This window comes from Dermacentor andersoni, chromosome 7 (assembly GCF_023375885.2).
Source record: "Dermacentor andersoni chromosome 7, qqDerAnde1_hic_scaffold, whole genome shotgun sequence".
Taxonomy (NCBI): Eukaryota; Metazoa; Arthropoda; class Arachnida; order Ixodida; family Ixodidae; genus Dermacentor; species Dermacentor andersoni.
Genome location: NC_092820.1, coordinates 92,998,477 through 93,013,912, shown reverse-complemented (window position 1 = coordinate 93,013,912; position 15,436 = coordinate 92,998,477). Strand labels below are relative to the sequence as shown.

Below are 15,436 nucleotides of genomic sequence, written 5' to 3'. Positions count from 1 at the left end.
TGCAAATCAATATTCTGATGCAGCTTCTCATTTACAAGAAGCAGCAACGAAGGCAATGGACTGGTTCGCCACAAATTTAATCGACATTAACGTATTAAAAACACAACTTGTCTGCTTTCGAAGTCCATTAAAGAGAGTACACTTGACTAGGAAAGTAATATTACATAATTCACATTGCAATCCATGTTCTTGCGCCCCTATCGACTACACATCATCCGTAATATATGTCGGTTTGCGTTTTGACAGCGATCTGTCATGGAATTCGCATGTTTCTGGTGTCTGTCAGAGGATTCGCTCAGTGCTTTGCTTACTTTATAAAATCCGTCACCTCATGCCCATATCAGTCAGGAAAACCACCGCACATGCGTTGTGCTACAGTGTTGTCCGATACGGAATTACTGCCTACGGACATTGTGCTCTTCGTTATCAAAAAAGAATTAACTCACTAATGCGCTGCCTTTTAAAAGTTATAGGTTATGACTTGTGTCTTGAAGGCAACACCGATATTTTTAAGGCATAATCCATGCCAGATTTTTCTTCGGTTCTGCTGCACACAATGGCCCTGAGACATTTCTGGGACAATCGTTATAAAGTACCATATGTAACCCCCCGTAGCCTTAGACCAAAATGGCGTTATCAAATACCTCGTTGTGCAACAGAGAGAGAGGGGGCTCTTTATTAGAAAAACAGAGAATTTTGCCGGCGCGTATATAACCGCTGGCATGCTACTCTGTATAGGGATGGGGAATGGGATGAAAAGATTCCAGAAAAGAGTGGGAGAAAAAAAGGATAAAAGTAAAAATGAAATGTCCGAGTGGACCTGATACTAATACTTACAGGTGACATGGCGGGTAAATTTAGGCTTTTGTATAGGAAGGATGAAATTTTTAAAGCTTTCCTATTTGACCAATTTCTGTCAGGTATTTGAACAATAAATCCAAAACCCGTCGCTGTTTTGAAGGGCCGGGCATTGGACCTAAGATGCTCGGTAACGTTAACGGTTCGTGGCAAATCTTGTCCTTTTTGTTGCTCAAAAAATTGTCTCTCGTCGCGGTACGCGAGGCATTCTAGTAATATGTGCTCAATTGTCTCTAAGTTGAGACAGTTATTACATTATGGGTTTAGTAGCAAGCCCTCTGCGGTACAGATTTCGTGTATGCCACGTTCAGTCGAAGACGATGGTACAATGTCTCTAAGTGTCGAGGAAGTGGTCGTGGAATTTTTGGTCTCATATCGGGGTCAATGTAACGTAGGAAGTTATCTTGGTGAAGCGGCAGATTCAAGATGCGGTCTTTTTCTTGATAGGCATATTTTTTTGCCATGTTTGAAGCGTCGGCTTTTGTAAAATATGTTCTTTTGAACTTGCGGTATTGGAGTCCATTTCTGGCAGCTTCGTCCGCTCTTTCATTTCCCGAAATGCCGGCATGGCCAGGTATCCACTGAAACTTTATGCAATGCCCAGCAATCTTAGCCCTGTGGTGAAGATAAGCAATGTCAAATGCTGATGGTTGATTATTGCAACGCTTGTGCCTATTCCACATACTTTGTAGGGCTGCTTTTGAGTCTGTGAAAATCACCCATGTCTTTGGCGGTTGCTGTCGAAGTACATACACAAGGGCCTCCTTAATGCCATATAGCTCCGCTGAAGTAGATGATGTCGCTCGCTCAAGACGAAACGAGAATCGTTGTCCTGTAGAGGGAACAAAAAGTCCGCATGATGAACGATGTGGAGTTGTAGAGCCATCTATGAAAATGTGCGTTGCGGCTGCGTATTCTTTGTGCATGTATGCTAAAGCTATCTGATAAGTTGCTGCTTGAGGCATTTTCTTTTTCGCACTGATTCCAGGTATATATGGCACGATTTCCAGTGGGGACAGTGTCCATGGTGAAATGTTTCGCGGCATAATTTGTGACGCCTGAGCAGGAATCGAAATAGATATGCTTCCGACGGCCTGCCCAAAGCTAGATGTAGCACGGGTTCTCGAAATATCCTTTAAAAAGTGAGTCTTCATATGAATGACGTGGCAGAGGTGTATCCGAAGTGTCTCCTGCGAACATAGCACTTCCAGAGGCAGGCATCCAGCTTCTGCTACAGTCCCTGAGCGGGACGACCCCTTCGGAAGGCCAAGACATACGCGAAGACAGTTGTTTCGTGCTGCCTCTAGTTTTCTCTTGCTTGTGGGAGATATTTTGTGCAGGATCGGGAGGTAATATCGTAGTGTTCCGTCGACGTAGGCCTTATGGAGGAGCACCATTGATATACAGTTGCTGCCCCACTGTGATCCGGCTAAAAATCGGAATACTTCTCACTTCTCACTCTTCTCACTCAGTTTTTTCACTTGGGGCGACCATGTGAGGTTCCTATCGATCGTCACTCCAAGAAACCTCTGCGTCTTGACGTATGGAAGGGCACGACCACCCAACACTAGTGGGTATTTTTCCATACACCTCCGCGTGAAAGCCATGGCAACGCTTTTGTCGGGGGACAATTTCAGACCCCTTGGATTTAGGTAGGCCGATATATTTGCTAGCGCTCTCTGGAGGCGTTGTTGGGTGGTACTGCGGGAACGTGCTGCACTCCAAATGCAGATGTCGTCCGCATGCAGTGTGATTTTGACGCCAGGGGGCAGGTTTCTTTTCAGATGGATGAGGACTAAATTAAATAATACCGGGCTTAACACAGCTCCTTGTGGCACTCCCTTCTCGACGGCATAAAGCGCCGTGGGGCCATCCGGGGTACACATGAAAAGTTGGCGTCCTTGAAGATAGTCTTCAATCCATGCGTAGAGCCGTCCTCCAAGACCAAGGGTTTCCAAAGCGTCAAGTATTGCTTTATGATAGACCGAATCATATGCTGCCTTAATGTCTAAGAATAATGCAGTAGGTATGTTGCCAGAGACCAATTCCTCTTCAATTGATGAGACCAAGGCAATGACATTATCAATTGCGGATCTATTTTGCCGGAAGCCATTCATTTCCTCCGGGTAAACTTTTGCAGTTTCCAGGAACCAATTTAGTCGTTTGTAGATCATTTTTTCGAATAGCTTCCCTACGCAGCTAAGCAGAGATATGGGTCTGAAGGACGCGTAATTTGTTGGCTGCTTCGCTGGTTTCAATATAGGAATGACTTTCGCAAGCTTCCATTCCGTAGGAACCTCCCCAGTTATCCATGAGGTGTTGTAGTACTCCAGAAGGCGTAGGCGAGATGTGTGGCATAGATTTGCGAGCGCTTCATAACTCACGCCGTCATGGCCAGGTGATGATCGCTTGTTTACGTCGCCGATTGCTGCCGTGAGCTCTTCGATGGTGAATGGTAATTCTAAGTCAGGAAGGGTAGCTCGAGGTGGACTAGGCTGACGACTTGCAATTTGCCGCAAAGGTTGTGCCCCGTTGGAAAGGAGCCTGCAGTACTGCTCTGCCACCTCTTTCAGGGATGCGCGCTCATGTAATGAGAGGGCGATAAAAGGATAAAGCTGTTGCGGTTCCTTGCGAATGCCTCTGACGACTCGCCAGATTTTGTTCAGCGGTTGTCGTATGTCCAGTGTCCCACAAAAGTCCCTCCACCTTTTTCGGTCCAGTTTGGTGAGGTAACGTCGTATATGTCTTTGTGCCCGTCGACAAGTTCTGAGGTCTTCGATATTCTTAGTACGTAGAGCCTTCCTTTCGGCACGCCTTCGAATGGCACATAACCTTTCAAATTCCTCGTCGTTTGTTGGTACATTACAATGCTTAGTGGCAGAGCGGGTACTTTGAGGCAATGAGCTATTGTCGGTATTATTTCTGTATTCGTAGTCGAGGCTGTGATTCCTTTGTCTACGGCTGCTGTGTAAGCTTCCCAGTCTACCGACTTCAGTTTCACTTTTCTGGGCGACGTCCGAAAATGAAGGGCAGATATTAGGATCGGGTAGTGATCACTACCTCGAGTCTCGAAATCTGTACACCATGCGAACATAGGGGCCACTTGACTTGATACGAATGTGACGTCAATGCAGCTAACAGTCGTCGGATTTTTCAGGTATGTTATGCTGCCGTCGTTCAAGGGCTCTATATTGTATTTTGCTAAAAGCTTCGCCAGCTTGGCACCCCGAGCACATGTATGTGAACTGCCCCAGATCTCGTTATGTGCGTTGAAATCGCCACAAATAATATGTGGAGACTGAGTGTTTGTCAACAAGTTTTCCAATCTTGTCACGTGGAAAGGTGATCCTGGTTCCAAGTAGACGCCGATCAGGGTAAACACTTTGGATGCAATCACTGTGGTTGCGCAAATATATTCGTTCTTGTCATGTGGTGCTACGTCAATCGCAGAGGCAGGTATGTCGTTGCGAAATCCAACGAGCAGTCGGCTAATTCCATTTTGTCGCCGTGAATGATGAAAATAATACCCCTTTATCCTAAAGTGCTCGTCGACGCGAGACTCGGAAATGACTAAAAAAGGGAATCGGTACACTCGCGTAAGATGCTTAAAGTCTGCTAACTTCGAGCGCAAGCCGCGAGCGTTCCACTGGAATATAGTACATGTGCGGAAGTGTTTGTTGGTGGACACCGCTTGTGAGACGATTGTTGGCGAAGCCATCGTTGCTACTGCGAAGAATGCAACAAAATACCGCAAGAGAATGCGCGAATACTATGTTCCTGCGTTGTTTAATTATTTACCCCGTAACGTGCTGAAGTCAACATGAAAATACAAGCTCAAGAAAGCACTAAAACGTGCGGATTTAAGCGGCTATAACATGTAAAGAAATAGACCTCGCTTGCCTCCTTCTGTATTACGTCTACAGAGTGGCTTTGATTAAAAATGTGATCAGAAAGTTTGTTCCTGCACAGCTTTCATTGAAGCATTTGTGGTTTTGACTCAATTTGTTATTTATAATCATCTACTCATTTTGTGCCGCGCAAAGTAATCATGAGGCATGGTGATACTTGTACGCGCCAGATGTCTTCTCAAACCTGTATATGTGCATATACGTACACCTATTATAAATGCGTACAATGTGAGTATCAGTGTATGTATATACATTTATCGCTTCCCTGTATTTCTTTTTTTTCTTCTCGTTCTTTCTTGATATTGTAACAGTTTGTACGCTGCCTGTCACGCTCTGCCAGTCAAGCCCAATGTGGCTTTGGCAGGCCTGATGAATGTATTTGGTTTTATAGAAATAATAAAAGAGTTTATTATTATTATTATTATTATTAAGTAAGTAAGTAAGTGAGTGAGTGAGTAAGTAATTAAGTAAGTAAAAGTAAGTAAGTAAAAGTAAATAAGTAAGTAAAGTAGGTAAGTAAAAGTAAGTAAGTAATGTAAGTAAAGTAAGTAAAAGTAAGTAAGTAAATAAAGTAAGTAAGTAAGTAAAAAAATTATGGGGTTTTACGTGCCAAAAACCACTTTCTGATTATGAGGCACGCCGTAGTGGAGGACTCCGGAAATTTCGACCACCTGGGGTTCTTTAACGTGCACCTAAATCTAAGTACACGGGTGTTTTTGCATTTCGCCCCCATCGAAATGCGGCCGCCGTGGCCGAGATTCGATCCCGTGACCTCGTGCTGAGCAGCCCAACACCATAGGCACTGAGCAACCATGGCGGGTGTAAGTAAAGTAAGTAAGTAAAGTAAGTAAGTAAAAGTAAGTAATGTAAGTAAAGTAAGTAAGTAAAAGTAAGTACGTAAGTAAGTAAGTGAAGTAAGTAAAGTAAGTAAGTAAAAGTAAGTAAGTAAAGTAAGTAAGCAAAGTAAGTAAGTACGTAAAGTAAGTAAAGTAAGCAAGTAAGTAAAGTAAGCAAGTAAGTAAAGCAAGTAGGTAAGTAAAGTAAGTAAGTAAGTAAAGTAAGTAAGTTTATTTCAACCATCACGTCATACATGATGGTGCAAGGGGACCGAAGTAAAAGCTGTCTTTCAACAGCTTGAAAGAGCAACGGCCCCCCTTATTTGGCAGTTGCATACCAAGTGACATAAAAAGAAGATACACAAAAAGAAACACTGCTCACGGCGGTCACACAGCACTACAGAACAATATATAAACATGTTACATAAAGGCTGCATCTGGTACATAATTATTTTTTAAAAAGAATTAAGCCGTACACACATGGTAAAGAAATTGAAGGCTTCTAATGGTTTACACAATGCAACGACATGGCAAAAGCACTTTAACAGAAAAACATAGGAATAACATCGAGTAACACCATAATTCTCTAAAGCGATTTGGCTTTAGTTGCATAAAGAAATAATAAAAGAAAGTTCAGGAAAGAAAGTAAGCCAAGAGTGTCCGAAATGTGACATATTGGGGTGTTATATCCTGTCTCAATAGGTCATTAAGAAGTCGTAAAAGCCGGTGTTCTAACGTTTGTAGACCATATGTTGTTCGAAATGTTTTAATTTCCCACATATCCTTATTTCTTGTGTTGTAGTTTTGTTCGCGCCTTCTCAGGCCTGAAAGATTTTGAATAAAAGATGTTTTATTTAAATGTTCTTGTTTAAGTGCTTGGCTGAGGCGATAGTCATAGATTTTTGTAACTGGGACTATTTTGTGTTCTAAAAATATTTCTCTTGTATGATGTAACCTCGGTAATTTCTTAACAATCCGCATTGCTTTTTTTGTAATACAAGTAATTTGTTCAGGTTTGCGTGTGTTGTAGTTCCCCAGATAAGGCTACAATAGTTATGGCGAGAAATAAATAAAGTGTAATAAACTAACATAACACAAGAAGGTAAGATTTCACGGTTGCGATAGAGCAGACCAATTATTTGTCATAATTTGGAAGTAATGTGGGCCACATGATCGTCCCAGGACATCTGCTGGTTAAACACAACGCCCAGAGTTTTACACTGTGTACTATTTCTAGCGCACATGATCTAAAGTATATCTGTTTTGCCAAAGTAACTTGTTTATTCTTGGCCGGAAAAGCAACTGTTTTTGTTTTGCTCACACTAATTTGCAATGCATTTTTTTGTGCCCATTTGTCTAGATGTTTGAGCATGCAGTTTGCTGAATCTATTAGATCATTGGCATTTTCGCCGGATAAGAATATGCTTGTATCATCTGCGTATATGATAAATTTTGCGAGGGGAAATACGTTGACGATATCATTGATATAAAGATTGAAGAGAAATGAACCGAGTATACTTCCTTGCGGAACACCGCAGCGGACAGGGAGAGTTTGTGAGATGAAGCCATTTACACTTACAACTTGTCGGCGATATTCTAGATACGATTTGACTATGGATGCTGCGTGCCCGCGATAACCGTATCGTTGAAGCTTCCGGAGAATTAATTCATGATTTATGAGGTCAGACGCCTTTGTAAAATCAATAAAAACACAAGACTATACTGTTCTGTTCAAATTGTTTTAGTATATATTCCTTCTGCTCTGAGAGTGCGAATTCTGTTGAAAGGTGCTTTCTAAACCCATATTGTGATTTGGTGAGTATATGATGTTTGGATTCAAATTCTCCAAACTGTTTGTGAAGAGCTTTTTCTAATACCTTTGAAAATATTGGAAGTATTGATATTGGGCGGTAATTGCCTAACTGGTTCCTATCTCCCTTCTTGAAAAGTACAGAACAGCGGGCAACTTGCATTCCACGAGGAAATACAGCATTTGCAATACAGAGATTAATGATGTGAGTGATGTAGTGCAAAATAATGTCCAGAATGGATCTTATGGGCCGTATTTGTAGTCCATCTATATCACGTGAGGTACTATTTTTGAGCTCTGTGAAAATTGTCATTACTCCAACTTCAGTCACAGGTTTAAGATATATCGTTTTGTCCAACAGTGGGACGTCATTTAAGTCGTTATCCACGTCTCTGTCACAAGTTCATTCACAATGTTCATTCAGTTGGTGTTGTGTCAGTTGTTTGCTTTCAGTTGCGTTTTGTTCAAATGCATTTTTCTGCATGCTTGCGCAACATATAGTGCACAAAATATCCTTTCTCTCTGTAAATGTGAACTGTGTGCCGACTCCACCAACTGCCTGATCTGCCAAACAAGCACATTGTGCTTAGGTGCATGGATCAGCACGTTGTATGTATGTATGTATGTATGTATGTATGTATGTATGTATGTATGTATGTATGTATGTATGTATGTATGTATGTATGTATGTATGTATATATGTATGTATGTATGTATGTATGTATGTATGTATGTATGTATGTATGTATGTATGTATGTATGTATGTATGTATCCAGATGAATAGAAGTATTGTATTGTGCTGTATATATCTTGTTTTCCTTTGCTAATTGGTTAGGTAGACATCACTCTTGTGTTTCTTTTGATTTTCTATTTATTGTGCGCATATTGCATGGCTAGCATCGCGAGTATCTTTATTGATTTATTGATGTATTTATTCCCAGCTCTGTAATAATCTCAGTGAGAGATTGGCAGTATCTAATAATATAAATGAATAAAATGTATATGAAATGTAAATGAATAAAATGTATGAATAAAATGTATGTATTAAATGTTGCTGAATTTCGCCAAAAAGTCCACGCGCATTCTAACCTCAGTTGAAAGTTAACTCTCCATTCTGTTTAGCTGCTTCACGATATACGCCCTTGGAACAAGAATAATAGAAACGAACTAGTCCAGTCGTCCTCCCTCACACGCTTCACTTTCTCTTCGGGTAACCAGCATAGTACCAGATGATTAATGAATATAGAGTTAGGAAAAAACAAAATTACTTTATCAAATTAATATGGTAGAGTGTTTCTTCCTGTAGACGGCCCTTGCAGGCAATCTTAGCACTCTGGTGACAAGTGTCTCAACCCACCTGTCGTAATCGTGCCACTTTCCGCGTGTCTTTCCCGCAGGGGGGCGCCTCTGCTCCTTCTCGCCGTGCGTGGAACAAGTGCAGCGCACGTGCGAGGCGTTGCGTGCCCGCGGCTTCGTGGACGTTGTCACGTGGGAGTGCCTCGAGCGTCCCTACGAGATAAAACAAGTGGTCATGGCCGACATACGCGACGCGCCTGGGACACCAGGGGGTGGACAGGCAGCGAAAAAGGGAGAGGTGCGTCTACATGTGTTTCATTCCGGTGACTGCTAGTGCTTCGCGAAGGAAAATCAGAAAGGGATACAGGTTAGGTTGGAATAATAAGTTATGCTCCTGGAACAACAGACAAGTTCACTCTCATGGTGACATCATTAACTTTGGCAGTGTCTATTTTAGTTTGCCGTAATTTTAAGATGGGGCTGAAAAATGCGGTCCTGGTAGCCATGAGGGTGTCTCCGCTATGTTTCTGTAATACATTTTTCTCTGTCTTGCTAGATGCATAAAATAACCAAAGGAAAAATCTGATCAAAGATCCAGCATGCTTCATATGTGCCATCCAGTGTTTGGACTCATCCTTGTAACATCGGTATCATCGATGACGGCCTTCACGTGTCCACAGCGTGTGGTCCATTCGTATGGTCAAGTCCTACTTACATGCTCTGGAAGCAGTATTGTTTCGACTTTTCTTGGTGTGAAATAGGCAAAAGTAAATTTATTGAGCTTGCGTCACAGCTGGAACATAAAAAGAAGAGCAAATAATAGAACACAGTCGCACGTTTCAGCAAGAGCCTTGAAAACTTTGCACCCAGCTTCATAATGTGCTGATAGTGGTGGAGTTGTCTCTTACAACCTGAGTGGTGATACCGCAGGACAGTGTAGTCCCTTGTGTTTAACATTGCCATAGTTCTTGAGATTATCTTACAGATATACCCAGAACCAGCTGCGCGCGACGTGTGACCCTGCGCTCAGCCAAATCATCAAGAACTAAAAGCATCCAGTACATTTGCGCCTATGTTGTACTAATCGCTTATCGTAAAGATGGCGCTTTTATAATCTGTTAGGGTATCTTTGAATCCTTTCTCTCTTTTTTTTTTTGCATAGAGAACAGACTTGCTATTCATGAGCAAGGCAAACGTATTTTAGTAGAACTTAGCCTTTTAAGATGTCACCCATTCGCTGTGATTTTCTCTCTAATGATTCCATTGCTGCTTGTGAAACGTTAGTGGTGATATGTATAGCTTTGGTAAGAGCCCCATCTTTGCATTTGCCGGCATGCTTTTACAAGGCTAGATCCACGTGTAGGTAACAACCACCTGCACCTGCCACGGAAGCCCAGTGGCTATTGAGTTGTGCAGCAGAACTCAAGGTTGCGGGTTCAATCCCAGCCGCAGTGATGGCACTTCGATGGGACTGAAATGCAAAAAATGTGCATGTACTTAGATTTAAGTGCACGTTAGGCAACCGCATGGGGTCAAAGTCGACCCGTAGTCTCCCCTTATGGCGTCCCTCTTAATCAAATTGTGGTTTTCGCACCTAAGACTCCAGAATTTAATTTAATTTACCGACCGCCTCCTTCTATTATCCTGTAGTAACAGTAAATACTGTGACCTCTTTTGGTGTAACGATCGCACAAGGGCAAGCTAAAACTCTTTATTGAAACATGACATCTATTCTTTCCCAGCGGGCAACAGCCGAGATACTCACAACTGTGGAGGGAGAACCAATGGCCGATGCGGAGAACCCGTCCGAAACTCTGGACGCAGCTGAAGCCGCTGCTGAAGGAGAACCCAAGGCTACTTCAGAAAGGAAAAGAGGGAAGAAGCGTCGTGGTCACACCGAAGATGCGGCTGCCAAAGGCTTCTGTTTCCATGCGGCCATACCTTCTTTGCAGATTCCAGGCCACACGGGATACCTGACCTTTGCGACTCTACTGGCCTCTTAGCAATCCTACATTTAAGATAGGAGAGACAAGTGGCTAGCATCCCCCTTATGTTTTGTTTCGTCATACCTTCGCCAAATAAAATGAAATGGCTAATTAAGCGTGTTGCTGGGGACGTGCTACGCCATCGTGCTGTCGACACCATACAAAGACGTAACCCGCCTCATTGAACTACACTGCGGGAACTACGCACCATGCAAGAGCACGTTCAGTTGTTGAGCGCACTTTGGTCTGAGGAAAGTTGGCTGGTGATCGGTGTTCACAAAGGCATTACAAGTGCCTGTGTGCAATGCACCGGATGTTGCTGCACGTGCAGCCATGCATATTGTGTGCATACCGATGGGTGACACAGGCCCTGAAGAGATTGTAAAGGACAGCATGGGTGCTGGTGACCTGGAGTATGACACGGAACCGTCGTCCTAGGATCCAGAAGCAGCACAAAGGAGTCCAGTGCCATCTGGCAATCGTGACTACCGTAAGGTCGTCTAAGGCACGCTGTTTGACTGGCTGAAGGACAAAGTCGTCATGCTTTTCTTTAGAAAGACAAATTAATGTATCGTTGCAATTGACAAGGCTTTATTTGATTCCCTCCTGAACACTAATATGTTGTATACCATGTTGTGTTAGTGTGACACTGTCATGAGTTACTTTTATTTTATCGAAACATCGAAGTTAAACAATAATGAAAGTGAAATAATCTCGCTATAGTCGAACCCACGTATAACGACACCGGTTTAACAATATATCGATTATAACAATAAAAAGCTGCTGCACCATCAACTTTCGTATGTTTTCTATGGAGAAATAACCCGCTTACTAGAATTTCCCTATGCCGCATTATCGGTTATAACGATGAAGTCTGGCTGCTGGGTATCCGTGCCGAAAGGTAATGGAATGCGAAATCCTTGAAAAAAAAAAAGAAAAAGTGAAAATGCGAGCCTCTGCACGATCGCCCGTCACCCCAGCTACCGCCGCGCGAATCTCTGCCGTCGCCCTTCCACCCCTCCCAACAGGAATGGGTTGCGCTCATAGCTCTGCGCCGCGCCACCCTCCGAAACACGAACGGGCTGCCCCAAATGCGCTGACAACGCTGCCGGCACTGCTCCCAGATTGCTCGCTGGGCCTATGGCTGGGCCCTCATTCTGCGCCATTATGCTAACGGATGAAGTCGCTCGTGCTTTTTTTTTTGTTCGTTTTTGTTCGTTGCGTCGAAATCGTTCCTGGCCACGTAGTTTTTCAGCCTCGTTTGACTCGCCGCCGAAACGGAACATGGCTGATCCGTCCACTGATCATCGCGCAATGCACGACGTTGCCGGTGAAAAGAAAGCGCACTGCTATAGATTTGGAAACGAACTGCTTCTAAGCGATGAGGCAATCGTCACGAACGTTATTGCATCGGATAGCGACAGTGACGACCACAGCGGTAGCGCTGACGCGGTAGGGAAGGCTGCCTCAACATTGTCCCCGCGGGAGGTCCTGTAGATGATTCAGTCCATCGTGGTCTTGTTTTCGCGAGGAACTTTCCGCTTCGCTAGGTGGACCACCTGGGTGACTTGGAGGAGGATGTCGGCAAGCTTCGCGTAAAGCAAGCAAGGCCGACGGAGATGCGGTTTTCTCGTGCAAGCCAGTGAGAAGTACGTGGCGAGATGTTTGTGGCGATCTTGTCCCAGAGTTCCTTCTGGATTTCTCAAGCTGAGATGCTGCCGCGGCAATCCTTCCGCACCTTTTAAAAGGCGCCTTCTGGGGCCACCAAAGCGATGCCTTGGTGGAGCTCGCATGTCGCTTGCCGCCCGTGACCCCTGTTTGCAGTTGTTATAGCAGTGCCATTCTTGAACGCCGACAGCCGCGGCTTGTTAACAACACGCGATAGCAGCGCGCATTAGGCCGAGTTAAACTGTTAAACGAGTCAACATATTCAGAGGCAGGATCGAGGAAGATGGTGGGAGGAAAACTAACCTCCCCGCCATTGTAGTTTTCTTGGAACAGCTATGCCATCCCACATTTTTTCATGCAACTCGGTTATAACAATTATCGGTTATAACAATGGAATTTTCGTGGCACTTGAATATTGTTATAAGTGCGTTCGACTGTATTACACGAAATTGTTTTCAGGCCTGCACTACAATACACTAATGGCAAACACGTTTAGGATGTGCAAAAGCTAAGTGTATGCAGCACTTATGCAATGACGCCAGATCCCTACAGTGTGCGTATTGCAAAACATCCAAGCTGTTTTCCCCTTCATAAATGACAAAAGTGCATACACAGCTAGTTAAATATTACTACAACGAATTTAGTAGATGTAGAACATCGTTGTGAAATGGTCATGCAAAGTTAATTATAATATACAGTGTGCGAGAAATGAAACAAAAGGCTATGTTCTGAATTTTGTTGAGAAGTACATTAGGGTACATTGACTGCCTTGCATCCTCTCTAGAAATTTTTTTTTGAGAATATCTGACATTTCGAACACTCGTAAGTGCAGTGAGCAAGAAGATAACTTTTTTCTCATACCAAATAAGTTTAATAAAAAATAAAACAATTGCAAAAAAAAATGGCAGAAGCTAAAAGTCGCTTCTGTTAGCCTAACTCTAGAGTGCATACGGCATGAGTGTTAGTGGCTGACCAGGTCTGTTTATGAAAAGGATCTGAAAATGCACCTCCACCAATTCCGTCTGTTTCATCACATTGACACGGATGCGCTCCATAACGTTTTCCTTCTTCTGGGTTGTGTCGTCACGTTCATGCCTTTTCGCCGATGGCTAACCATCCTGCACGGAGCAAGTGAAACCGGTTTGTGCAACCCAATCCATAACCTTCACGAATTGCACTGTTCATCATACCAATTACTGGTGATTAGGGACCATCGTTATTGCAGAAAAGCAGTCTATAGGCACATTTTCAATAACACAGCACTATATAAATTAACATACCTTCCCATGCTTCTACATCTGAAAAAAAAAAAAAAAAACTAACTAGTGGGTTCAAAACAGACGCTACCTGTTGTAAGAGAGAAACGATTATTTTGCCATATATTTACCAGAATGAATAAAATAGCCTCTGGTGTACCATGGTACCTAGCTGATAAACAATTTGAGATGACAGATAGTCTTTCAAGTATAAAGGGATGGACACCATAAAAGCACACGAACGAGTAAGCTGCCAATAAGGGATGGCGTCACAACACGCTTTTAGACTGCAACAGCAGATGCATGCAAACGCTGCTTTGCCGCTCAAATCTGCTGCTACCTGATATGGATTATAGATAGCCTAATTTCTTTGTCACGGTATGTATCAAAGTTTATCTACAACACCTTAGTCTGTTCTCGTCCTAATTGTGTAAAGTGTAAATTGTGTACTACATAATGCTAGAGACAGTGCGTCTGCATTAGTTCCTTACTTTAAACATGGTTGTATATGTCTCCGCTATAAGTCACGAGCAGTGACGCACTCCTAATAATTAAAAATATTTGGAAAAGCAGTACAACTTTCGAAAAAAAAGACGTAGTTACATAGTTACAACAGTACAGCACTAAGGTACTCACAGTGCCTCCTACATTTTCTTCACCCTGGTATGTCGATAGGGATGCAATTAGCCGGGGTGGGGTTATTATCGCCCTCGCTGACAATATAGAATCAACGAGGAGCTCGCCCTCCTTACTGCCAGCTCCACTTGGTCGATTTCTTAAATCCCGAGGAGAAAAACAAGCTACGAAATAGTTATATCGGATGTTTAAACGAAATACTTTAGGTAGTATTGAAAAATATAGCCATAATAACGGTTCCTTAGGAGACGGATATATACCGTCAGCGGAGGCGATCATGGGTTAACGGGTGATACGGATTAGCTGCTAGTTATCGAAAATCCTGGAATTACCTGTTAAACATTTAGTTTCGCTGGGCTCATCGCAATCGGGATAATGCAGCGAGCTCTGCTTACAAGTCATTCAACTTTTGGGTCTCGGAAAAAAAAATCCGATTGCCCGCGGGTGCTGTGGCACGACGAATTTCGGCTGTCGCGGCGCGCGAAACCGAAACTGTGAGAGCACGGCGCGCGCGCGCGCGTAGCCGCGCCTGGTGCGACAACGTGGGACACGGTAGAGTAGTTTGGCTACGCAGCCACATTGCGCTGGCTACCCACCACTAATAAGGCTAGCACTGGCGCGCGCAATAGCCTCCCAGTTTCGGTTTCGAGCGCACTGACAACCGTCGTGCGACAGTTGCGCGGATAGTTGCATTCTTCCCCCTCAGATCCAGAAGGCTGCGCCAGAAGTTCATCTCACACTGATCAGTACTGCTGCTGGAAGTGTTAAATATCTTGTATTTATTCAACAGGTTTAGCCATTTCTTACGGCACTGTTTGGGTGTGGCCCCACGCTGCCCTGCGCCTTGAGTAATTCGTCTGCAAGTCAGTGAGATACCCAAATTACTGTGACGCAGTTACTTATGTTAACTCTGGGTTTACAACAAACATCGTCATGTCTAGCTACTGTTGTTTAAGTAATATACAATACCTTGTGTTGATTGCACCCGACCCCAAACATGTAGCATCTGTGCATTGATCTCGCATGTCACAAACGAAGACAATAATAACACAAAAGTTTACCCGGCTTCCCTAGAGCCTACAATTAAGTGTCGTTCTTTGGAAAGCACACGCAACGCACGTCTGTCAGTAATGATTTAATCAAACAACAATCGCATGGTTTCGTCTTACAATGTCACCGAGT

The 15,436-nt window shown here is 43.5% G+C and overlaps 1 protein-coding gene across 1 annotated transcript in view; it reads left to right on the top strand.

Annotated features, from left to right (window-relative positions):
- Trmt61 (tRNA methyltransferase 61) overlaps positions 1–11,489 on the top strand; it is a 50,291-nt gene extending 38,802 nt beyond the window's left edge. The window contains exons 3-4 of the mRNA XM_050181360.2: positions 8,811–9,007; positions 10,452–11,489. Coding sequence (XP_050037317.1) covers positions 8,811–9,007; positions 10,452–10,712 — 458 coding nt within the window. The 3' untranslated portion in view covers positions 10,713–11,489. The remainder of the gene's footprint in view (positions 1–8,810; positions 9,008–10,451) is intronic.
- Positions 11,490–15,436: the final 3,947 nt, after the last annotated feature.